The 26,967-nt window shown below is 46.9% G+C and overlaps 1 protein-coding gene across 1 annotated transcript in view; it reads right to left on the reverse strand.

Annotated features, from left to right (window-relative positions):
- The window catches only part of CACNA1E (calcium voltage-gated channel subunit alpha1 E), a 675,786-nt gene that overhangs the window by 592,151 nt on the left and 56,668 nt on the right, over positions 1–26,967 (reverse strand). Inside the window, exon 2 of the mRNA XM_086343500.1 lies at positions 3,369–3,427. Within this exon, the coding sequence (XP_086199626.1) occupies positions 3,369–3,423 (55 nt within the window). The 5' untranslated portion in view covers positions 3,424–3,427. The remainder of the gene's footprint in view (positions 1–3,368; positions 3,428–26,967) is intronic.

Raw genomic sequence — 26,967 nt, forward strand, 5'->3', positions numbered from 1 at the left:
CAGCAAAACCTGCATCCTAACTGATACAAAGATGATACAGGAAGTGGGAGGTGGGCTGAGATCATAGTCTCAGATGTGTGTGATGTATAACTTCACCCATGGATGACCCAGGCTTGCCTGAAAAATTATGTTGCTCCAGGGATAACTTTGAACCAAAAATTCTAAAGCTTCTATCAGTTACTACTGAAAAACGTTCTTGTAATCTAGCCTGATTCCAACTTGAACACACCCATGTCTGTGGAGAGCTATGATTCTCGATAATGGCTAAGGCCCTTCCTGCCCAAAGCCTGGTCTTCTGCATGACCTAGCAGAGCATTCCTGCCTCTTTTCCCACCTGCCCCTCTTGGGACTTCCTTTTCCCAGTTTAAGGGCAGAGAGGATATCTCTCTGGTGAGAGGCACAGGGCCTGATCTAAACTTTCACTTTTGCAGACACAGGATGAAAGTCAAGTTTAAGACTTGCATCCAATAAACCTACACAGATTACATGGAATAAGACACATCTCAGGATAAGAATAAGACACATCTCAGATTAAGTGGAATAAGACACATCTACTACATGTTTAGTAGAATCCCATATTGTTAACAGAAAGAAGGAAGGAAGGAAGGAAAAGAGAAAGAAAGGCATCTATATACACTGTATATATGCTTGTCTGAACCAAGAGAAAGTTGTAGAAGGACACCCACCAAACAGGTAATCTTCTGGCTTACCTCAGGACATAGAAGAGGCTGGGGAGAGGGTAACTTTTCTTTATATGCATCTGTATTATCCAAATTAATGAAGCAAGTATTACTTTTAATTTATTATTTTAAAACATTCAAAAATGATATGAATATATATGAGTTAAAGTGAATGAACTAGAGCTATAGTATATCAACATGAATAAATCTTAAATGGTAACTTTGAGCAAAAGAGTAATGAAAACCATATATAAAATATTAAAACAATATATTATATATTGTTTATGGATATGTATATACAAAGCAATAGTATACAAGAATATATATGGGGATATTAAGCCCAAATTCACATTAATAAGGGAATGAGAGCTGAAGGAATATATAGATTCTTTCAGTTGATCTGCAGTGTATTTATGGTGTATGTTTTCATGTGTGTGTGTGTGTACTAAGTCGCTTCAGTCAGGTCTGACTCTGTGTGACCCCATGGACTGTAGCCTACCAGGCTTCTCTGTCCATGGGATTCTCCAGGCAAGAGTATTGGAGTGGGTTCCCCTGCCTTCCTCCTGGGGATCTTCCCAATCCAGGGATTGAACCCGTGTCTCATGTCTCCTGCATTGGCAGGCAGGTTCTTTACCACTACCACCACCTGGGAAGCTGGTATGTTTTCATGTAACATGGCAAATGTTAAGATTTATAAAGTTAGGTGATAGATACACAATTGTTCCTTATATGTACATGCTTAAAATATTCCATAATAAAAATTACCTTAACTTTTCATTTTAAAAATGTATTCACATTTAAAAATGTATTTATTCACATGAATAAATGCAATTACAAGAAGAAAATGTGTACTGTATACATATATCCATTAAAGCAACTATCTCATTGTGTTGTCATTACATAGTTGTATTTCCATATCACCATTAGATTATGTCTTTGAGAGCAGAGACTATATTTTTCAATCCATCCACAGAGCCTGTGCTATAGCCACTCATCCAACATCTTCTGTGCCCCTGTTATATACCAGATGCTTCTCCTAGGCTCTAGTACTACAAGCAGGTAATTCAGAATCACCCCCTGCTTTTAAGAATCTTATACCTTGGACTTCCCTGGTGGTACAGTGGCTAGGAATCCACTCCCACTCCCAATGCAGGAGATATGGGTTCAATCCCTCTTCCGGAAGATCCCACGTGACTCAAAGCAACTAGCCCACGTGCCACAACTGCTGAACCTATGCTCCGGAGCCCAAGATTGCAACTACTGGGCCTACACGCCACAGTTACTGAAACCCTCACGCTCTAGGGCCCATGAGCCACAGCTACTGAGTCTGTGTGCTGCAACTGCTGAAGCCCACTTGCCTAAAGCCTGTGCTCCGCAACAAGAGAAGCCACCACAGTGGGAAGACCGCACGCTGCAACTAGACAATAGCCCCGCTCTCGGGAGCTAGAGGAAGCCCGAGAGCAGCAACAGTAACTCAGCACAACCAAAAATAAATATATAAAAAGGAATCTGACACCTTGCAGGAGAGATGGATGAACAACTACCTAACTGTAATTCACCAGGTCTGCTCTATGGTACAGATACATGGCCCAGGCGGTGCGTCTTCTGCCCATCAAGTAGCACGCAGCCACGCAGAGGCAGCATGTGGGGGGAGGCAGACTTCTGCCCATCTCCCAGCTCCAGAGCTCACAGACATGACATGGGACCTTGAATATATTATACAACTTCTCTAAGTCCTATTCCCCACTGACAAACTCTCCCCCAGGTTGTAAGTAGTTAGATAATCTCACTGAAAACAACCTGGTACTTTGCCAGGGCAGCCAGTGCTCAGTAACGATTGCAACACGTGGGGAAACTGAGGCTTGGGAAAGGTGAATGATTCAGCCCAGATCAAGCTATAGTGGGTGACTGAGATTCTAAACCACGTGTGTGTTCCCCAAGGTGCCTCAAACACAGTAAGTTTCCTGGATGTTCAATGAGTTCTTATTGAAATGAGACAATGTCCAATTCAAAGTCAATTCTTTCATCACAGAATCATTTAGAGCTAAAAGAAAGTTAGAATAAATTACTTAATCACAATAGTTAGGAAGGTCAAGACTGAGAGGTCCACAAACTCTAAGCTCTCATGGCAGGTGGGGCCGCCTCCAGGTCTCCCTCCTCCCGCACAGCACACCTCCCAAGTCCAGAGATACTCTCCTGCTCTCCCTGGATGGCACACCTCCCCTCTCACCAGCGCTTGACACTGAAGATAACTCCTGTCTCATCAAACCCATCCTTCTTGGACCTTCAAGACACCACTTGCCTGTGGGTTTCCTCCTACTTGACTATCCTCTCCCTTCCATTTCCTGCCTGGGAAGCTCCTTCTCTACCTGTGGCTTTGGGAGAACTTTGGATGTTCTTGTGCCTGATCAGGCTAGTGTGGGGGTCCAGAGGGACCACCTGGAAGGGCTAGTTTATGTCACCAGAACAGAAGAGGCTCCCCTGATAGCAATGGGACATTATGTGTATCTAACAGTACCCTTGGCTTGTATCATTTCACTGAATTCTCTGAATAACCTTATGAGATGGACTTCATTATTCTACTTCACAGATGAGAAAACTACCACTAAGGCAAGTCAGAGTTCCAGCCCAGAGTCACACAGAGCAAGAGGCAGATCCAGGATTTGAACTCCTGAAACCAAGACTTACCCACTGTATAACCGCCTCTTTGGAACAGCATTAATGACAGTCCTTGGCTTGGCATAAACCTACAAAAGGGAGAAAATAAATCTGCACGTGCATTCACCTTCTTGCATTGCCATTCAAGTTCAATATTCCAGGCCTACACCATGAGCAGTTGGGTCTGGAGTCTACAGTCACATTCCCAACCCCTTCCTTCTTATCTTCATTTGAAGATTTACCATCTGCTTCCATGTCGCTACATACACCATTGATCATATTGAGCTTTCCATTTTTTTCTGGGTATTTTTCTCCACAGTCTGATGCCCCTTGAAAGTCTTCAAGATGGGTTTGGCAAGCATCCAGGCCCAAACCCACACTTCCTGGGTGTTCACTCCATCCTGTCAGCAGCCATCCCCCTAGTGTGTCAAGTCCACCGATTTCAGACTTCAGAACCCTCCCTGGAGCCAGCTGCTCTCATCTCACAGCCTCCTGTCTCCCCCAAAGTCACAACCTTCAACAGGAAGGAGGGAAGAAAACACATCATGGGCCCTCAAGTCCTTCTGTTTCCTGCTCAAAATGTCAAAGTCTGTGGAGACATATTCAAAGTTGTCTTTCGCCCTGCCTAGATCATCTCTCCTGTGTGAATCAGCAGAGGTGGGCCGTCATGGGAGACCTGAACAAGCAGGCTAATCCCTGTCACAGCCCAGATTAAAAGAAATGATGGAGATGAGTGTACTGCAAGTGGCCGAACCCTGGTCAGATGTTACATGGTTGTGGTTATTTGGGATGAGTCATCCAGGAAGAGGGGGCACGTCTCCTTTTCAGTCCTGGCTGATCAGACACCCCTAACTTTGTATGTCACAACCCCACCTCCAGGGAGCCCACCAGGATGCTGCCTACATTTCAGACAGTGCCTAAGGATGTAGTTCTGGTATGGGAACCTCTGTTCAGCCAGGCTGACTCAGTTGCTCTTGGACGTGGCTTTGTCTGCTCTCATTTTTCACTCTGATGCCCTGGAGCTCCAGCACCGAAGACCTGCCCCTCCCATCACTGGCTATCTGGCTCAGACCTTCCCATCCAAAGGTTTCTTGCTTTTTGCTTTTCTTCACATGTTTGCAAAACAATAAATGCAATTAACATTTATTAAATAATGTTCATATTTTATCTCATTTGATCCTTGCACCTCTGTGGTAATATCATTAATACATTATGTTTTGGAAAATTGAGGCTGAGAAAGGTTAATTGCCTTTAATTTATTTATCCAGCCACATGGCTTGTGGGATCTTAGTTCCCTGACCAGGGATTGAATCCATGCCCTCGCAGTGAAAACATGGGATCCTAAACACTGGACTGCAAGGAAATCCCCTAATTGCCTCTATTAAAGCCCCAGGCTAATATGTGGCAGAGCTGAGATTTGAACCTGTGGCTATATGCTGTAAAAGCCCATTCTCTTAACCATTTCAGTAGCCTCCCTCATCCTTACAACTTAAAAGCTAGGAAGCTGGAAACACAAACAGTTTATAACTAACTACAGTAAAAACTAAGCCCTTGCACTTTATTCTGGAACACTCGGAAGGGTAAGCTGCCCTGCTCACACTACAAGCCCCACTTAGGTAGCTCACAAAACATAGGATGTTTCTCAGACTGTCAAGGACATAGGAATCACCTGGGGCTCTGGTTCAAGGGCAGAATCTGAGTCTCGATTCAGGTGAGCCTGAGAGTCACCTGAGAGAAGGCCCCTGGCAATACCATGCTACTAGTCTGAGGACCACCCTCCAAGTAGGAGGCCCTAGAAGTCTGGTGCTCTGACTCACCCCGCTGTGAGTGACTGATCAGACCATCCCAAAGGCCAGCTGAGGAGGGGCTTTCTGGGCTAAAGAAATAACAAGAGCAAAGGCATTGAATCCGAACTATGATTGGTGCAAAGTATGCTAGGCAACCATTGGAGCTGGGACCCTGGGCACATGGGAGAATAAAGTAGAACATGCCTTAGAAAACAAGTCTGGAAGGAAAACTTGGAGTTAAACTGTGAAGATCCCTGAATATGATGCCAAGATGTTTAAGAGCCCAAATTTACATATCTTTTTAACCACATCTCTTTTATGGTGAAATGATCCATTTCTAGCTTAATACCTATCCTCCTTATTAGAAACGAGTGCAATCTCTGAATCATCCTTTTATCCTGTAAAATGCCTTGCACCTGGCCACCTTCAGTAAAGAGCAGAGAATGAGGAACACGAGACTTCTCTGCAAGGAGGAGTGATGGAACTCAGCGTGTGCCTCAGGCATTAGGCACGGTGGACTGGAGATTCAGAGACGTGTTGAGAGATTGTCCCAATATTCCAGGGGTGAGGTAATGAGGTTGGAACACAGTTGATGACTATGGGAGGGATAGAAAGGGGGGAGGCATTCTGGGAACCGTCTATCAGCCTGAGTGCTGCCCTTCCCTTCCCCCATCCCTCTGGCTCGCTTTGCCCTGTGCTCTTCTCCAGAAGACTGACCCTGCGGGCTGCACCATCCAGACCACCTCCCTCTCTGCTTCCGGTTGAGTTCAGCCAATGAGAGGGACCAGCAGGAGACTGTAGAAGGAAGAACTAGAGGACACAGGTGGAGGTCTTTCTTTCCACACCCCCTCTGCCCTCACTTCTTCCTTACCTCGCCAAGGTCTTGGCAGGTTGTATTCATCCATGGCCAAAGCTTCAGCAGGGCAGTCCCTTTCCTATGGTGCTAGCTGGGGGCCACCCTCTGTAAGGCTGGGATGCTGTCCTACAAGGTGGGGTTCCATGGCCAATGTGTGGTGTTCTTCCCCCTTAAGTCAGATAACCCAGGTCCCAGAACCAAGGGACAGAGGAGAGAATGACTCCTCTTACTGCCCAACAGTCTAGTCAAGGCTATGGTTTTTCCAATAGTAATGTATGGATATGAGAGTTGGACTGTAAAGAAAGCTGAGTGCCAAAGAATTGATGCTTTTGAACTGTGGTGTTGGAGAAGACTCTTGAGAGTCCCTTGGACTGCAGGGAGATCCAACCAGTCCATCCTAAAGGAGATCAGTCCTGAATATTCATTGGAAAGACTGATGCTGAAGCTGAAACTCTAATACTTTGGCCACCTGTTGCAAAGAACTGACTCATTTGAAAAGACCCTGATGCTGGGAAAGATTGAAGGTGGGAGGAGAAGGGGATGACAGAGGATGAGATGGTTGGACGGCATCACCGACTCAATGGACATGAGTCTGAGCAAGCTCTGGGAGTTGGTGATGGACAGGGAAGCGTGGTGTGCTGCAGTCCATGGGGTTGCAAAGAGTCAGACACGACTGAGCAACTGAACTAACTGCCCAACAACCCCTTTAGGGAGGGTTTGCTTTCCTTGGGCTCAGTGATGATGACACACTGCTCAGGCCATGCCGCTGAGTCCCCCCCACAGCACAGCAGGCACGTCCTAGCACTCTACAAGAGCCAAGTGCCAGCCTCTCTCCTCCTCTGACAAAGAGCCTTCTCCAGCATTGTGGGAGCTTATTCCACCACAGACAGAAGTCAAGGTTGAAACCCTCTACCAATAAGGGATAGTAGTCACAGCCCCAGCCTCCTTGTTCTCTGATAGGAGGACTCTGGAGGGTCCTATTCACACTATTTCTCAGAGTCTCCGGCAGGACCAAGCCCAGTGGCCCACAGTCATTTGATCATTAATTCACCTTTTATTGGCTCTTCTCCCTTCCATGTCTCATTTCCTCCCATTCGCACTTGTGTTTTCTGAGATCACTTCCCAAATGAACTACCTGCACCCAGGTCCTTATCCCAAGGTTGGAAGAACCCAAACTAAGATACCACACTGGAGCAAGTCTTCTACCAGAGAACACACTACAAGCTACATTCAGCCATTTGGAGCTCCTGGTGGACAGTCAGAGAAGGGGATGATTAATGAATTAATTTAACTAAAACAGAGAAATTGGTTGCTGCTACACATGGGGGCAAAGGGGACCAAGACTGCAATTGAGAAGTTTCCTGGGACATCTCTCAGTGCTTCCACGTCCAATAATAAGGGCTGATGGGAAGCCACGACAACCCAGTAAAGATGGGACCACTAAAAGCGTGGATCCTGCACAAACGAAGGTTTGGGTCATCCACCAGGTGCCCCAGTAATCAAAGTGCTGGCAGGGGGTTGGAGGAATACAAAATGAGTGGTGGAAAAAGAAAAGCTTTTTGTTGCTTCTTTTCCCGACATTTTTGCTGCTGCTTTATATGAAGAGCAGTGGCCGACAGGACAGTCGAGGGTCGAGATTGGAGTGTTACCATATCAGCATCACTCTGTGATGACAGAGGGGTTCATGGGACTTGGGGCTTTCCCAGTGTTGCAGAAACACGTTACTTCACTAAATAAAGGACAAGAATAGATGCCAAGTGACAAAGAAGGTAGACTATGCTGATTATTTTCGATTTGTACCCCCTCCTCCAAATCCCTTCCCTACCCTCCGTCTTGCTCTGACCTCAGAGGCCAGCCTCCGTGGGCCACTACACTTGGCATCCTGCCCTCCCATTTCTGGTTCAGCCAATGCAAGGCCCGGCAGGAGACGAGAGGGCAGCCGGGAGAAATGCATGGGTCCTCATTTCTCTGCCCCCTCCACATCTTGCCACAGTCTGGGAATGCAGCGACTGTATTTCTCTAAGACTACATAGCGCCTGACCCCTCCTCCAAGCTCCAACTCTTCCGGGGCTCCGGCACTGTGGCTCCTTCGGGCACTGTGGGTGGGGACGGCCTCCAGGTCTCGTTTGTCCCTGATGGGCCACCATTCTGTGTGGATTCCCTGAACCCCACCCACACAGAAACAGAACCTTCACTAAACAAACTTGCCTTTAGTGAGACCATCTCTTTCCCACTGAGTACTGGGCCAAGGGACGAGTGGTGGAAAGCGAGTGGAGAGAAAGAAGGAAGGGATGAAGATGGCCGAGGCTTCTCACCACGAGCTGGAGGGGGCGCTGCAGAGCAGGTTTGTCTGATACACGCTTTCAGCCATGTCCCATATATCAGCTTTCCACTCTCCCTAAAACTTCTTTCTCTGCAGTCACTCAGGCAGATCTGGGTCTTGCCTGAGAAGTCTTCTTAAAAGAGGTAGGTGGCACCTTAAGGCTAGCAAAAGTAAAAATGAACTAACCATTTTAAAAAAGGAAGAAGAGGCCAGCGGCTTCTAAACGCAAGAAACAGAGCAGTAAAATGGAAGTACACGGGGTCACATTTACTTCATGATAACACAATCGAGGTTATCACAGAGGACTGAGGTGCGGGGTCCATAGAAGGACCTAAGTGGGTGACGCTGAGTTTCCTTCCCCTCCCAGATGATTGAGAGTGTCCACCCGCCAGTCCAGCTCCAAGCCTCAGCCTAGGGATAAGCAATAGCACATTAGACATGGCTTATTTAAGACCTTGGTGGCCGTGCCAGTTATGCATGTTTGTTCTTAGACCCATGCCTGGCTCTGGTCTGTATCACAGCAGTCTCATTTCCCAGGTTCCTTTGCCCTCAAGCAGGCTCAGCCAATGGGAGCATCTCTCCTCCTTATTCTCTGCTATGAATGGCATCTCCAGCCATGGCTCTGTCTCCCCTGTGATTCCAGCTCCCCCTGACATTCCCTACCTCCATGGCCCCAGCTCCCGGGAACGGCCTTGGCTTCTGAACTCTGGTAAGAAGACTGCCTCCCTGAGTCCCAGGGACAGCAGCTTCCCACTGTGCTGGTTCCCTATTCCCTACCCCCTGCTTATCTCTTTGACTCTTCCACTGCCTGTTTAACTCAAAACCCTCTATTAAAAGACTGGGTTTCCCAGGTGCCTCACTTCATTGCCTCACCAGTGAAGAAGAGAAGGAGACAAAGGTTCAATCCCTGGGTCAGGAAGATCCCCTGGAGGAGGAATGGCTACCCACTCCAGTATTCTTGCCTGGAGAATCCCATGGACAGAGGAGCCCAGGGGCTACATTTCACAGGGTTGCAAAGAGTCAGACATAACTGAGCATGCATGCATTGAAAGATAAAGAGGTGTTCTATTTTCCTGACTGGACCCTAATTGATACAGTGAACTGATACCACATGATTGGGAAGCAGCAGAACAGAGTCAAACCAGTTCTGCTGACCCCAAAGCCCCCACGGCCCCCACCCCACGCCGTCCTGTCACCCTTGCTGTCTCAGAGGGCTCCAGCCCCTGGCATCTCACCGAAGCTTCTGCTCCCCGCCACAGCCTTGTCCTGTCCTGGGAGTCAGGGCTTTTATACTTGGATTTGAAGGTTCTTGTGCTGGTGGCCTGACTTACCTAGTTCAAAGCCCACTCAGGACCTCAGTTAGCAGTTACCAGGCCTGGAAGGAAGGCCTCTCTTTGCTTTTATTTTCTTATTTTTGTATATTGGTGTGCAAGAAAACCTCAAGTGAATTCAGGAGTCCCCCCACTCAACCACATACAAATGTACTTCAAAATCTCCTGGGTTTGGAAGAGAACTCATGTACTCAAGACCTACTAAGTAAGGAACAGGCACTGCCTCGGCCAGTGCACCCACCAGAGGGGGCGAGGCCCGTTCCACCCCACTGCCCATGGGAGATTACACAACAACCCCAAAGGACCCCACAATAATTGGCTAGGGTGTAGTGCTCTCTCCCTGATTCCCTTGCTGAGTGGAAATGACGAGAAACAGCACGTTCCAGCTTCTCTCAGGTAACTCCACGGGAACCCAGACCTGGTGCACACCACACTGCGGAATAATGAGACCTCAACGAGCAGAGAGGAGGTTATGTAACTAGAAATCAGCCCATTAGCCATAATGAAACAATCAGGGAGCCTCGGAAAGACAGACAGCACCATTCTGAGCAAACTGTTCTAGTTCTGGGGGTGGGGGTAGCGGGGGATGAACAGAACCCACTAGAGATGCAGTTCTAAATTCTTCACCTTGACCATCCATCCCCTTAGCAGCGCTAGGAGCTGGAGGGCTCTAAGGAGGGGCTTTTCTTCCTCCACTTCTCAGAAGCTCTCCTGCTTTCCTCACACCGAGCTCAGGCCGCATCTTTCTGCTTCCCTCTCTGACCTCCCAGAACAGTGATTGTCAGGACTGCCGGCCCTCGGATTTTTCTGCCTGACTCAGAAAGGGATGCAGGCAATGGTCAGAAAGGGCATCAGGCCACATACCTGCTGCAGACAGAGGGTGCTGAGGGTGGAGAACAGAAAAACTCGTTACATCTTGACCAGAACCAGTAATGAGCTTTATTCACCTGCCTAACAATAGAATGAGCTTTAATACAAAAGCCTCACGTCCAAGCCTGCTGTTCCCATAACTCTGTCTGAGCAAGTGGATGACAAATGATTACCTCACACACATACGCACGCTTTCCACAGATAGAAGTAAGGATTAAACACAGGCAGAAAAGACAAGTCAATACTATCAGTGTGTCCCATTGCTAGTTAGGTACCAAAACCTCCCAGGAACTTTTCAGAAGTTCAGTCCCAGTTCCTGTCCCCTGACACTGGGCTGTAGTGGTCTGGGGTAGAGCCAGAGGCCATGTGTAGATGACCACTGACCTCTGGTGTCATCTGGAACCAGGAACATCTGGGACCCCTCTCTCCTTCGTTCACAAAAGGTGTGACCCTGAGTCATCAGCCCTTCAGTTCCGTTCACATCAGGTACAAGAAGATTCGAGAACTGAGAAAGAAATTCACAAGATGAGGAGACGTCATTGGAGATTTCAAGTTTCATGCCTTTTCTGCTGTTTTTGTTGTTCAGTCCCTAAGTCATTTCTGACTCTGCAACCCTGTGGACTGAAGGCTTCCCTGTCCTTCACCATCTCCCAGAGCTTGCTCAAACTCATGTCCATTGAGTCAGTGATGCCATCCAACCATCCTCTGTCATTCCCTTCTCCTCCTGCCCTCAGTCTTACCCAGCATCAGGGTCTTTTCCAATGAGTCAGTTCTTTGAATCTGGTGGCCAAAGCAGTAGAGCTGCAGCATCAGTCCTTCCAGTGAATATTCAAGGTTGATTTTCTTTAGAATCGACTGGCTTGATCTCCTAGCAGTCCAAGGGACTCTCAAGAGTCTTTCCCAGCACCACAGTCCAAACGCATCAATTCTTTGGTGCTCAGCCTTCTTTATCTGTTTCAGTTTCAGTTCAGTCACTCAGTCCTGAGTGACTGAAAGAGTCCTGGGACTCTTTGCAACCCCATGAACCACAGCACGCCAGGCCTCCCTGTCCATCACCAACTCCTGGAGTTTACCCAAACCCATGTCCATTGAGTTGGTGATGCCATCCAGCCATCTCATCCTCTGTCGTCCCCTTCTCTTCCTGCCCCCAATCTTTCCCAGCATCAGGGTCTTTTCCAATGAGGAAAAGGTGCTCTTCGCATCAGGTGGCCAAAGTATTGGAGTTTCAGCTTCAACATCAGTCCTTCCAATGTACCATGCACTTATACAAGATACTTATATCCCAAGCACTGCTCTAAACACTTTACAAATTCATGTCATTAATGAGATCCTTCCGTGAGGCAGGCACTTGTACCACCCGCCCCCCATTTACAAAGAGGACGGTAAGGCAGGCCCAGGGTGTTCAGCAATTTGTATGATGTCACGCAAGTAAGTGCTGAAGTCAAGATCTCATCTCAGATTTTTTACTTGAGATCTTACACACACACGTACACACACACAAGTGTGCTTGTTGCATACAAGCTATTTCAAAACTCACATTGTACAAAATTGTAAACTCCTTGAGACAGAAATGAAGTGTTAGGCACTGGGTCCACCGAGCCAGTGCTCAGGAAACATGACCGGGTTCCGGGCCTGCTCCGTGTGAGGCGCAGGGCTAGGTGTTTTCACCTTGAGCTCCACATCAGCCCTCCCCAACCCTGCCTCCACATGCTCTGCATGCTCTCTCTCTCTGCTCTCTCTCTCCCCTCCTCCCCGCCCGCCTGGGAGTGCTGACAAGTCTCGGATATTCACAGTGCATCCCCGCTGTGCTTTTCAGGCTGCCTCTGCCTTCCCCGGCTCACAGCCATTGCCGCCTTCCCTTCTGGGGGAGCCAGGGACACATCTTTGTTGACAGGGAAAGAAGGGGTGACAGGAGGTGCTGGGATGAAGAAGGGATGGGGGCGCTGGCCTAAGCTCGCAGGCTCTCAGGCGTGTCACCTGCCCAGCCTGGCCCCCATATCCTCAGCAAACACAGACACAGAGCTCTCACCTCCACCCTGCCTCTCTGCCACGGGTAACCACAGTGCTTTCGACTCCTGGCAAATCCTCCGCAGGATGGGACAGAGGCTGCTGCAGAGCCTTTGTGCTTTGGCAAACCCAAAGTTACACTTGTCTCTAACTCAGGATGCTACTACCATGGCCCCTTCAAAGCCCAGGATCTCCAAACTTCCCCGGCAGTCCAGTGGTTAAGACTCTGTGTTTCCATTGTAGGGGTCACAAGTTTGATCCCTGGTTGGGGAGCTAAGATCCCACATGCTGCATGGTGTGGTCAAATTAAAAGAAAAAAAGAAAGCCCAGTATCCCCAGCTAGGCCTCCAGGCAGTTCCTGGCCAGGCAGCAGTCTCAACACACACTTCTCAGGCCTCTCCAGCTCAACACCCGATCAAGCCTCATAACTGGTCACCTTGTGTCCATATATGCTCCCCTCTCTATTGAGTCTATTCTTAATGCAGAACCATTGTGATCCTACTAAGACACAGGCCAGACCATGCCCCTCCCCACCTTGAAGTCCTCTGTGGTAGGCAGAATTCTAATATGGTCCCAAGATTCCTGTCCCTGATATGGGTGGGCCTGGTTTGATCAGGTGAGTCCTTTTAAAAGGGGGTTCAGAAGTCAGAGACAGAGGAAATCAGGGATTAATATGGGGCTTGGTCTAGAATAAACCCTCCATAAGTGTTATTACAGCTCTCTTAGTCAATCTTCTCTTACTGAATTCACTAGATCAACGAAAGCTTGCTGATCCCCATTTAATACTCAGCACTTTCAGCCACTATTTTTCATCTCTGGTTCCCTTGCCCTCTTCTACTCCTGACTGGTGTGTTGTCTCTGTTTTTATGTTCTCAAAACTGCAAATTTCAATCACACTTATTATTCTAATTACATACAATCAATGACATTTTATGTAAACGCATGAAAGATGAATGGGAAAAGACAGTTGTACATCATTTCTCTGAAGGCTAAAATGATAGCCTTTGAAAGATTCATAAAAGCAGACCACTAGAAAAACATTAAGTGGGTCTGGAGGTCAGAAACAGAGGAAGTCAGAGAGATTGAAGCAGCAGAGATGTCCTCCAAAACAGCCACGTTGTGGACAGGGCCGAATAGCAGAGAATATTGGCCTCTGGGAGCTGAGAATAGCACCAAGCTAGCAGCCAGCAAGGGAAAAGGCAATGGCACCCCACTCCAGTACTCTTGCCTGGAAAATCCCATGGATGGAGGAGCCTGGTAGGCTGCAGTCCATGGGGTCGCTAAGAGTCAGATACAACTGAGCGACTTCAGTTTCACTGTTCACTTTCATGCATTGGAGAAGGAAATGGCAACCCACTCCAGTGTTCTTGCCTGGAGAATCCCAGGGACAGAGGAGCCTGGTGGGCTGCCATCTATGGGGTCACACAGAGTCGGACATGACTGAAGTGACTTAGCAGTAGCAGCAGCAGCCAGCAAGAAGCTGCAAAGAACTGAGTTCTACCAACCATCAGTGAGCTTGGGAAAGGGTCCCATGTCCCAAATGAGAGCGCAGTTTCACCTGAAACCTTGACAGTCTGGGGAGACCCTGAGCAGAGGAGCCAGTGAAAGCATACCAGACTCCTGACCTTTGGAAATGGTGAGACAATAAATGAGCTGGAATGGCCTGTGAGAGTTGTCCCACAGTGGGCCAAGAATGCCAGGCCTTTACATCTTTGTTGTAACCAATCATTGGATGTGGGCCACTCTTGGAAGGACACAATCTTGAGCAAGGTGGCTTTCTGCAGCTGAGACCTTTCATGACAGGGATGACAACTGACTGCTGCCTACTAACAGCACTCGCAGAAGCTGATACGACAGACCTGCTTTGAAGATGGCTCTCCAAGTCCACTATGACCCTGCCCCTTCTAAATAGCCAGTCTTACACTCTACAGAAAGAGATAAGAGGATTTCTTTATAGGGTAACTAGAAAAGACCTAGAGATACTGATATTTGGGGATCTTCAATGCAACTGGCTACAGGTAGGCCCACAAGTCAGCAAACTTCTTAGAAGTTCCAAATATACTGAATCGGTTCAGTTCAGTCGCTCAGTCATGTCCGACTCTGTGACCCCATGAACTGCAGCATGAATACCTCTCTCTTAAATATGAGCATTTAGCCAAGAACTGGTATACATTTTAAGAAATTCTTAAACATGACAGATAAAGGCCAAAATGAACAAACATACAAACACAAAGGAACTCAGAGATAAAAGAAACACTGAAAGAAGTAGAAGAAAACATCTTTCAAAAAACTATTATTGAATCCTCAGATAGATAAAAGAAAATAGTATATTCACAAAACATGAATACAACACTAGAAAGAAAAGACTGATTCAGGGAAAAGAGAGAATTCTGGAAATTAAAATACAATCGAGTAAATAAAATTTTCAATAGAAGAGTTAGAAATTAACATTGAGAAGATCTTCCAGAAAAAAAAATCAGATCATTCCAGAAAGTCCAACATCTGAATAATGGGGACTTCTAGAGAGAACCAAAAAAAATTGTTAAAAACAAATTGACAACCAGAAAAACTTTCCCCAAACAGAAGAACTTAAGTTTCAAAATTAGAGGAGCCCACTACATGCTTTGAACTCCCGTATAGCTCAGCTGGTAAAGAATCTACCTGCAATGCAAGAGATTTGGCTTCAGTTCCTGGGTTGGGAAGATCTCCTGGAGAAGGGAAAGACTATCCACTCCAGTATTCTGGCCTGGAGAATTCCATGGACTGTATAGTCCATGTGGTCACCAAGAGTCAGACATGATTGAATGACTTTCACTCTCACTTTCTTTCACTATATGCTTATCTGAACATTTGAAAAAAAGCCCCACACCAAGGCATATGTTAAAGCATAAGCATACAGCAAATGAAAAGATCATCCTAAAAGTTTTCAAAGGTAAAATCAGATCACTTACGAAGAAAAAACTTAAAGTAGTATTGGACTTATCTGTAGAAACCTGGAAAGGCAATGGAGGAATGCCTTAAAAATTCAGTGGGAAAAGCTTACCAACTTAGAATACTATTCTAAGTTGCTACTCAACCAAGCTATAAATTCAATAAATATTGGATATGAAACAAGAATATAAGTCAGACATACAAAATTTCTACAGTTTACCTGTCATGTAAACTTTTTTCATAGAAAGCTACTGGAAGATGTGTTACATCAAAGATTTGTTACAACAAAGACAAAATGCAGATAGGATCCAGAAAATGTGCTCCAACACAAGAGAGAAGCAAATAGAATTCCCTAAGAGGATAGTAAATGTTAATAGCTACATGTGGTGGATTAGTTGCTAAGTCCTGTCCGACTCTTTGCAATTCCATGGACTGTAGCCTGCCAGGCTCCTCTGTCCATGAAATTCTCCAGGCAAGAATACTGGAGTGGGTTGCCATTTCCTTCTCCAGGGGATCTTCCTGACCTAGGAATTGAACGTAGCTCTTAGCAGGTTTATATAAAGGTCCTCTGATAGTCTTGTGACTAGTAGGTAGAAAGCCACAGTGATGCTAACTCAGTCTGCTGGCTCAATCTCCGTCCTGACTGTGCCCCAGGCTGCCACCCATCCTGCTTGGTAACTGCTACTGTATCAAGTATGGGGCTGGTCCTCTCATCAATACTAGTTGGCTGGTTGGTTGACAGATTGGATTCATACAGGTTACGTGTTTGGCTTGGGGATGTTACCCATAAAGAGTAACACCAATTTGACATCTCCTCCCCCAAGGACAGTGTGTTAGTTTCCTGTGGCTACTATAACAAATTACCATAAACTGCAATGCTGAAAACAATATACATTTATTCTCTCACAATTCTGGAGGACAGAAAACAAAAATCGGCTTCATGGGGCCAAAGTCAAAGTGCTGGCAGGGCTGCTGTCCCTGCGGTGCTCTAGAGAGAATCCATTCCTTGCCTCTTCTGGTTTCGGAGGCTGCAAACATCCCTTGACTTATGTCCACATCACTCCAATCTTCAAGGCCAACATCTTCAAATCTCTCTCTGTTTCGTCTCCTACTGCCTTCTTCTCCATGTCTGTGCAACCTTTCTCTGCCCCTCTAATTACATCTAGAGCCAACTTGAATTATCCAGGATAAATTCCTCCATTTAAAGGTTCTTAATTTAGTCACACCTACACACTAAATAAGACAATATTTATGGGCTCCAGGGATTAGAACATGATATCTTGCTGGCCATAATTCAGCCCACCACAGGTGGTGTTTTAACCCAGAGAACCGCCTCACCATCATATGCCCCTAAACAGCACTTGGCTGAAGTTCTCATGGGGGGCTCTTACAGATTCACCTCTGGAAGCAGTATGCTCCAATTCTGGCTGCATGTAAGGGTCACCTAGTGAGTTTTATAACAATACCTTGCTTGGGCCTTCACCTCCCTCATGAAAGATTCTGATCCTATCGTCAGAGGTGAAGGCTGGGCATGTGGGAATTTCTAAAACTCCTAGGTGATCTTAATGTGTAGCCAGACTGGAAATCATAGTGCAAAGTATGTTGGGGAACCGGATGGCAGCCCCATGTCCCCTTTTATCAGCCTGAGGGCAGCCTCTCTGTCCTGACCCATCAACAACCCCAGGAATCCCAGAGGCCTCTTCTAAAGCCTGAATGAAAGTAGGAACCAAGCAGAAGGCTCAGCAGGACTTGTTCTTTCTCAGTCTTGCTGCCTGGAGCCCCATACCTGCCTCCATTCCCATTACTGGGCTGGAATCTTGATTCTCCCAAACACAGATCTGACATTGCACGTCCAGCAGGGTGGGAATGAACAAGAGACAAGGTCAGTGAAGACCCTGGAACAGAAGAATTATAGAAAAGCATAAAGGATCATTAAACCCATCGTAGTCTACCCCAGAAGGAGAGCTTCACAGATCCCTGATCCTATACACCCCAGTCTCAGATCCCTCATTCACATGCACACATGTATACATGTGTGAACTCACACCTGGATTTCTGGCAAGGGCTGGCTCACGTCTGGGAGAACACGTGTGCAAGTAGTGAAGCTGGCAGTGAGAGGGATAGAGTAAGATAATTAAATAGTTCAAAAATCTCACTAGGGGATTAAAGACAAAAAGGGAATTTTAAGGGAATTTGAGAGACTGTTGTAAACTAATGACCACTCAAGAAAAGAATCCAGTAACCTAGCAACAATCAACACTAACTACCTTGAAGGAAGACCAGGTGCATCCAAGCACCAGGCACACCCAAGCCACAAACCCTCATAGTTAAAATACAAGACAATACATATGGGGTCTGAATCTTGTTACATGCAGTCAAAGAGTTAAAAGTCCTTGAAGGGTAGTAGTTTTGCATGTAGCCAAGACAAAAATAGAGGTGAAAGGGGGAAAAAACTAGATGAAAGGGGATGTTGTACCAAAACTTGAGATGAATTACTATATTTTAATATAGGCTACTTAGGAGACACTGGTTCAGTCCCTGGTTGAGAAGATCCCCTAGAGGAGGGCATGGCAACCCACTCCAGTATTCTTGCCTGGAAAATCCTATGGGCCAAGGAGCCTGTCAGGCTATAGTCCATAGGGTCACAAAGAGTCAGACACAACTGAATCACCTTAGCGTGTATGTACCATCCTTCTACTAACACATGTATGATTTAAATAGCACCATGACAGTCCCTGTTAAACCATACACGGTCAAAGGGGAGGAACTAATGAAGTAAGCCTTGATGTTTGCCGAAGAATAGGGAAGAAGGTGGTCTTCTCCCTCTCCCCACTTTTCTTTTGTTTATAAAAATAAAGTCCTCTTAGTCATCAGGGCAGAGCCTTCTCACCTGTCTGCCTGTATCTCTCACAAGCATCCCATGCTAATAAACTCAACTCTTTGCCTGCCATGTTGCCTCACACTGAGTCCTTTCTGTGATGAGACAAAAGAATCTGAGCTTCTATAAGTCCTGACACTAGGTGAGTGGTTTCAATGAAAAGATAGTGGGTTTGAGTCCCCTCCTACTCAGAGATAGTGGGATCAAGTCCCAGTTCGAGTTTTGACCGGGTTCCACCCCCACATGTGAAGGAGCTTGGTGGCAGCAGCACCAGGAGACACAAGCCAGTTAATTGCTCTTTACCATGCCTGGTATACAAAGGAGTGTTTCTCAACCTTCCAAGGCAGGGAAATACCAGTGCCTGTGGTGTAATCCAACTACCTGAGGCCACGTAGCAGTGTTCTGGCACAGGACCAATTAGGCATGTTGTTATTGTTGTCTCTAAGTCATGTCTGACTCTTTTGTGACCCCATAAACTGGAGCCAGGCTCCTCTATCCATGGGATTTCCCAGGCAAGAATACTGGAGTGGGTTGCCATTTCCTTCTCCAGGGGATCTTCCCAACCCAGAAATTAAACCCAGGTCTCCTGAGTTTCCTGCATTGCAGCAGGATTCTTTAACTGCTGAGCCACCAGGAAATCTCCCCCAAAATACCCTAAATAAAGAGAGCCTTGTTTATTAATTCCAAGCTATGATTCATTTCTAAAGAGAACCACTGATAAATTACATACAAATATCATGATTTACGTGCATGCTCCATTGCCAGGGATCGAACCCACGTCTCCTGCTGCTCCTGCATTGGCAGGTGGATTCTTTAGCACTGAGCCACCTAGGAAGCCCAAGACAGAGCTCAAAAGTGACCTCTGGGGCTTAGTGGCTGAAAGAAGCAAGCAGCTGCCATTTGGAGTCATGAGGCCACTACTGAAGACTGAGTGGTCACTCTGGTACTGGCCTTCTACTTCAAGGCTGTTTACTCAGTCTCAGACCCTGGGGCTGAGAGGCTGCAGTGTTCAGAGGTTAAGAGTGTGGCTGTAGAGCACACCCTATCCTTGACCTTCACCCACAAGCTCAGACCCACACCAGCCCAGTGTGCCTGTCTGAACTGTACAAGGAGGCAGATAGGTTGCAGGTAGGAGATTTAAAGAGCTTGGGCCTGGGAAATAGGACTCCTAGTCTCAATGCAGCCATGGGATCCAGAACAAGTTGCTTCACCTTTCTGGGACTCTTGATTATTTCTGCAGGATGAAGCGATGGAACCCAACAGCCGCAAGTCCATACCGGAGATGAGGTCTGTTCAACCAAATTTCTTACTGTTTTTCTTTTTCCACATAATATATTGAGTTAGTTTTTCAGGTTCTGGTACTTTATTAGCTCTTCAAGTACCTCTGTCTGTGAGCTATGAAACCCCAGCGGCACACAAAATTCAACAGCTCTGGCTCACGTGGCAGTGCAGAGTGGCTGGTATAGGCCGGTTCCCCAGGCATCTGTAGATCTGCTGGGAACTCTCTCTGCATGCTTGGCTGGTGCCTTTGCTAGGGCAGCTCTGCTCCACACATCTGTCATCTTTCTTCTTTCATCAACCAGCAGGCAAGCCCAGGCAGGTCCACCCCAGGGAGAGAGCAAGAGGGCAGGCCTTAACACGCAAGGTCTCTTGAGGTCCAGGCGGGAAATTATACTTCTGCCTTGTTCTACTGGCTAAAGCAAGTCACAAGACTAATCTCAGAGTCAGTCAGTTAGGTCACTCAGTCATATCCAACTCTTTGCGACCCCATGAATCGTAGCATGCCAGGCCTCCCTGTCCATCATCAACTCCCAGAGTTCACCCAAACTTATGTCCATTGAGTTGGTGATGCCATCCAGCCATCTCATCCTCTGTTGTCCCCTTCTCGTCCTGCCCCCAATCCCTCACAGCACCAGAGTCTTTTCCAATGAGTCAACTCTTTGCATGAGGTAGCCAAAGTACTGGAGTTTCAGCTTTAGCATCAGTCCTTCCAAAGAACACCCAGGACTAATCTCCTTTAGAATGGACTGGTTGGATCTCCTTGCAGTCCAAGGGACTCTCAAGAGTTTCTCCAACACCACAGTTCAAAAGCATCAATTTTTTGGTGCTCAGCTTTCTTCACAGTCCAACTTTCACATCCATACATGACCACTGGAAAAACCATAGCCTTGACTAGATGGACCTTTGTTGGCAAAGTAATGTCTCTGCTTTTGAAGATGGGCTTGATAAAGGACAGAAATGGTATGGACCTAACAGAAGCAGAAGATATTAAGAAGAGGTGGCAAGAATACACAGAAGAACCGTACAAAAAGATCTTCACGATCAAGATAATCACCATGGTGTGATCACTCACCTGGAGCCAGACATCCTGGAATGTGAAGTCAAGTGGGCCTTAGAAAGCATCACTATGAACAAAGCTAGTGGAGGTGATGGAATTCCAGTTGAGCTATTTCAAATCTTGGAAGATGATGCTGTGAAAGTGATGCTGCACTTAATATGCCAGCAAATTTGGAAAACTCAGTAGTGGCCACAGGACTGGAAAAGGTCAGTTTTCATTCCAATCCCAAAGAAAAGCAATGCCAAAGAATGCTCAAACTACAGCACAATTGCACAATAGAGTAAATCTCTACTTTACTGAGATTGCTAGTAAAGTAATCTCAGAGTCAAGACATAAGGAAATAGTGTTCACAAAGTTACATGATAAAGGGCATGGAGAAAGAGAGAGGGAAGAATAGACGCCATTCTTGCAGTTGAAGAATAGGAGCATGAAAGCCATCTACCTCCCTGGGAAAAGGGAAATGCCATCCAAGTCAGGTCAGTGGGCCATCCAGAACCTGAATGAAGTTCTGGGGGTATCAGCCAATTCTGACAAAAATACAGGCTCTCCATCCCACTGATGGCAGAACCTGACAGGACGCTTGACACCAGAATCTGCCATCTTCCTCTGCCCCAAATCCCACAGTCTGGATCTCCTGGGGTGCTGAGTTCAGGGTGAGGAGGATCACTTCAGGGCAGGCTTGTACCTTCGAAAGCTCTTAGTACCTGATTTGATTGGAGCTGAGCAAGATCCAGCAAGGGAGGGTGGTCATGGCCTCCAGTGGGGGCTCCTGAGCTCACAAAACACCTCCCTGGCTTAGTAGAGAGGATCAGAGCTTGACTCTAGCCTCTGAAGGCCAACTTCCATCCTGCTTCTGCCACTCACTAGCCAGGAGCCTCAGGTAACCCATACAGGATCCCCAGGGCCTGTTTCCATAACTGGGAAACAGAGATGATTCATTCCTCATAGGCTCGACTTAGGCTGTCTACATGAAATGGGCTTTGCCAAGCACCACTAAATATCTTACCAAGTCGGATGACACCCACCCTGCCGTAGCAGCCCCAGGCATCGTTGCCCACCCTGCTCTGGGGTGGGAGTAATATTTCCATCCCCCTCCCCAGACACTGCTGGTCCTTCTGCTGTGCCCCACCAAAGCCCTCTGCATTCACTTGTCCCACTGCAAATATGTGATGGCTATTTTTTATTTTCCAGCTCTCTGGCCACCCTCCCCACCAGGCCACGTTCCCTGGATGTTCCACCCTTGGCTGGTTTAGATTTGCCATCAGCCTCTCTTAGCTTGATTCTTCTAGTCTGTCCCAGCAGGATGGCCTCGCACGCCCACATTAAAGGTCAGCTCTTGGACAGTATTATGGCTGAGCAGCTGGAGGAAGCCTCGGAAGCTGATTTCCCTTTCTCTAGCTACTAAATCATTCTTTTATCCATCAACTCCAAGCGAGACCTCGGGCCCTAAAATGAGCTGTTCTCTGTCACCCTAGACAATAGCATCTTTTAAAATCTCATCTGGACTCATCTGCCTGAGTGATCCCCACCTCCCTGGAGATGACAAACCACCGAATCCGTTCTGACTCTAAGTGGCAACGCTCACACTTGGAGGCCTCATGAAAAGACGGGGCTGTGAGGGGCAGTAGGGGGTCTCCCTAACTGCATTTTTTTCAGCCATACAAGCAGCACCTGGTGCTCATCAGCTCCCTGCTGGCCTTCTCAGACCCGTTAGATGAGGCCAGGGAGATGGTGGGAGGAAGGCCTGTGATGCTGTCAAGACAGGGGCCAGAGCAGTGAGAGAGGAGGAGACCCTGCCCTGCCAGACATGCCAACTGACTGCTCCCATCCAAAGATGGGCGCCTGTCATCAGATGGCTTCCCAGGCTCAGCTGAGCCTCTTATGACCAAACTCACAGCAGCAGGTCCTGTGTTCTCTTTTACCCAAGATCAATAAATTACATACTTCTTGCCTCCAGCTGACAAATATATACGGAATCCCTGCCATGTGATAAATAGAGGTGGGACTGGGGATCATGCAACAGCGAGTAAAAGAAACATGTACACACTACTATATTTAAAGTGGATAACCGACAAGGACCTACTGGATAGCACAAGGAACTCAGCTCAGTATTATGTGGCAGCTTGGATGGGAGGGAGTTTGGGAGAGAATGAATACATGTTTATGTATGGCTGAGTCCCTTTGCTGTCCACCTGAAATTATCACAACATTGTTAACCGGCTGTACTCCAATATAAAATAAAAATTTGCTTTAAAAAAAAAAAAGACAGGGTCCTTGTCCTTGCAGAACTTACTCCTGGGAAAAAGAGATCCTAAACAGCTGATCAAATAATCAAAATAATTTCAGACTGCGAAAAATTCTGTGCAGGAAAAAAAGTACAGTGCTGTGACAGAGTCTAGAAGAACAGGGATGTCTTCATGATGAGTAATCAAAAGGTCCTTTGAAGGAGGAGCCTTTGATAGTTAGGCAGAGACTTGAAGGATAGAGCAGGCGGAGGGGCTGCAGGTGAAAAGGCCCTGAGGCAGGAAGCTCTTGGTGCGTCCGAGGGAGCGTAAGAAGGGCCGTGTGACTAGCGCAGAGAGAAGGAAAAGGAAGGCAGAAGGGTAGAGGAGGCAGGCCAGGCTGGCTCGCTTAAAATGGACAGTCATGCACATGCTGGTTTTCTTTCAACTTATTGGAGGAGTTTAAGCTGGGGGCTGACACAGTGTTTTGAAAAGACCTCTCCAGAGGTGTAAGGAGAATGCAAGTAAACTGTGAATCAGAAAAGAGGAGGTTTAACATAGCCAGAAGGAAAGGTTCTCTGATACACAGGAAAAACTGGAAAGAGACTTGCTGGAAATGTCTACTTTTTGGCAAAAACTTAAAAAAGAAGATGAAACTATCTATTTGAAATGATTTAAGATTGTCTTACCTTCGAACAACATTCATACACGAGCTATATCTCAGCTGAGTTGTTCAATTATATAAAGCAGAGAAAATATCTACCTGTTCTGCCTCTCCTAATTGAATGACAGTCAATTTTGAAAACACTGTAGGCATTATTACTTGAACAAGCTAACAAATGTGCATTGAGACATTTCCTCAGGGCCAAGCTCCATGGAAAACACAGTTCTTTTTGTGAAGGTGGCCCCTGGTCTTTAAGGAGCTTGCACTCTCATCTGGGGAGATATGACAAAATAACACAAAAAGTTAAATAATAACCTGGTACTCAACTTTCAATTCAAGACAAACGACAAAAGAAACACCATAAAGTTGTACATGAGTACTCACTAAATGGACTCTTAAAGAAAATGTCCAGAACTGTTGGAGGAGGGGAGAAACCACCCCTGGCCACATCTGGAGTGGCTGACCCTGATGTGGGCTCTGGAGCCCCCATAAAGATGCGGAAGTCACTCCAGAGGGGAACGGGCTGGGGCAAAGCACCCACAATGGAAAGTGCAGGGAACTTGTACATGCTCCTGTCTAGCTACACTGATGGTCATGAACATATCCCAAACACAAGTGTTAGCATAAGCAGTACCAGATCTGCGTGGGTTGTATGACACCTGAAGCTTAAACAAATTTTGTGCCCTCTGCAAGAAAAAGGACACAGAATAACTAATACAAAATTAGGTATGAAAGAGTATACTTAATTTGAATAAGATAAGAAATACTGGCAAGTTATTACTGGAAACTTAGAGAATCAGAACCTTTCCCCCAAAGTCTCTTCCACAGAAATTACCCTCTCCACGTAGAACACTCTTCATCCCCCAGTACCTCTCAGGGCCTGGAGCCTCAGCCTCATAAATCCAGGTAGATCTGCCCCAAGCAAACTAGCTGACTTGGATTCAAGTCCAAGAGAAGAGAAAGTGGCAGGCAGTCTGTGGAGCAGGCCCTAGAGGAGACCTTCGTGCTCTGCAGGCCAGTGACATGCAAAGAGGGACCACTGATGTGACCAGGCACATAAACACCTCCAACTCACGTGTGCATTTATGTCAGGGGTATGATCTCGCATGAACCTCACCTGAGCCTGGGCCCCGCTGTGGAGCCAGTGGCTCATTTCCTTTGTAGGAGCTGTACCTTCAGGCTGGAGAGTTCAGCTAGCCTGGGAAGTTGAACATATGAATTCACTGAGCATTTTCAGTTATCAGAGGATCGGCACTAGTCCAAGTCAGCCGGGAGTCAGACCCTCCAACCACGTATCTGGCTCTGCCGTTCCCAAAATCTCATGTGCACTGCATTCCAAATCTGTAGGACGACCCTGTTAGGCTCCCCAACCGTGGCTGAAACTCTACAGTTGCCACACAGTTGCCATGTGCTGCCTGGTGTAGAACAGAGCTGGAGAGGATATAAGAGGATTTCTCCCAGTTTGAGACACTTACCGCCTTTGTTGTTGTTCAGTCGCTAACTCGTGTCTGACTTTTTCCAACCCCATGAATTGCAGCATACCAGGCTTCCCTATCCTTCACCTTCTCCTGGAGTTTGCTCAAACTCATGTCCCTTGAGTCAGTGATAAATCACCATTAAAACTCCAGTATCATAGACTGTCTGCTCCAGAAAGAACCTCAGAGGTCATTCAGTACAGTGGGTTGTAAATGTTTAGTCACCTTTTCTCTAAAAGAAGATTTATCCAGAAGGCTAACCAAGTAGGGCAGAGGATTCCCTCCACATCATTCATATTCCTTACTCTTCTAAAGTGAAAGTGAAGTCGTTCAGTCGTGTCCAACTCTTTGTGACCCCATAGATTGTAGCCTACCAGGCTTCTCCATTCTTGGGATTTTCCAGGCAAGAGTACTGGAATGGGGTGCCATTTCCTTCTCCAGGGGACCTTTTCCTGACCCAGGGATTGAACCCGGGTCTCCTGCATTGTAGGCAGATGCTTTTACCATCTGAGCCACCAGGGAAGATTCTTCTAAAGTACACTACATTTTGGCACCAAGTTTCTTCTCACCATGGTAGCCAAGGAGTCCAGTATCAATAATAATCAGGCGCTGAAGCCTCCTCTCCCTCATTTCATCTCTTGCGTCCCTGGGCCCAGGCTTTGCCCTGCATCTCCACATCTACTGTTGCTCCTTGAACAGAGAAGACCACTCTCCACAACTCTCATCTAATTTCATTCATCAAGACACACTTGACCACAGAGATCCATCCATGGCTCTTCTCAAGGCCAAAGCACTGGCCTCCAAAACCACACAGCAGACAACCAGCCACCAGTACCGTGACCTCGCAGGTGAGACAGTTTTCCACCCCTCCCTGGGCCCTGCCAGCCGCGCTCTCCCAGGAAGGACCACCCCGAGTTCAGACTGACTCTCCCCTCCTCCCACACAACTCATCTCCAAACAAAACTAAGACTGGGGGAGAGTGATTCTCTTTGTGCATGACTTTTTGGTCCTGTATCTCAAAAGCTGTTAACAAACCCCTAGGGCCAGGAGGCCAGAATCTCAGGTAATAGGGAGGAAAAAAGCCTCACTTCATTCTTTGGAATCTTTCATGAGAGACAGAACAAAGATAGAGTAGTTAATACATCAATGGATTACCCCAACACAAATAAAATAAATAAAAGCAGGGCTTTTCTGGCAGAGAGAGTCAGGGTCCTATGCCTCCACTGCTCATCCCTGTGGTCCCTGAGTGTTGGTGGTTTGAAAACTACTAAATGCTGCATCGCCCCACCCCCACTCACACACTTTTCTTCACAGGTGAGGAAATGGGAGTGGTTTGCCCAAGCCCAGCCAGTTAGTCAGAGCCTGAGGAAAGTAAAATTTCCTTCAGCCCTAATAGGATCTGTCGTTTGACAGCAGCAGCCCCCGTACCTCAGCTGAAGCCTCTTTCACCTCAGCAGCTACCCCAGAGAAGAGCCTCCCCTGTGAATGACTGTTCAGAGTATTTTTATTTTGTCTGCTTGAGGTCTGAGCCTTCTGAATAACCGGAGGTGATTGGGAGCTGAGTGGGACATGCTTTCTGCCCCAGCTTACCTGGAAGAGGTCAATTTGAAGGGTGTGCGAGACACTCCAGGGATCTGCCAAGCAGAACCTCTCTCCCATAAGCTGTCAGAAATGCCACCAAGGGCTGGAAGACATTTACTTAATATGAAACCTTGTTCCCGCAGGAAGGGAAAGAACCTGTATCAAGAGACCAAAATGACCAAGTGCTGACAGGATCTGTTGTATCTGAAAATCACTGGTGGATGTCCAGAATTCTTAATACAAATTCCAGAATGTCTGAAGGCAACTGGCTAGTAGGTATGAATTTGAAAGGAAAAAAAGTGTTTTTCTTTTGAGAAAACATAATCATGAGAATGGGACGACAAAGGATGAGATGGTTGGATGGCA

The sequence above is a fragment of the Bos grunniens genome, chromosome 16 (genome assembly GCF_055505025.1).
Source record: "Bos grunniens cultivar Pamir isolate PY7600 chromosome 16, Bosgru_T2T1.0, whole genome shotgun sequence".
Lineage (NCBI taxonomy): Eukaryota > Metazoa > Chordata > Mammalia > Artiodactyla > Bovidae > Bos > Bos grunniens.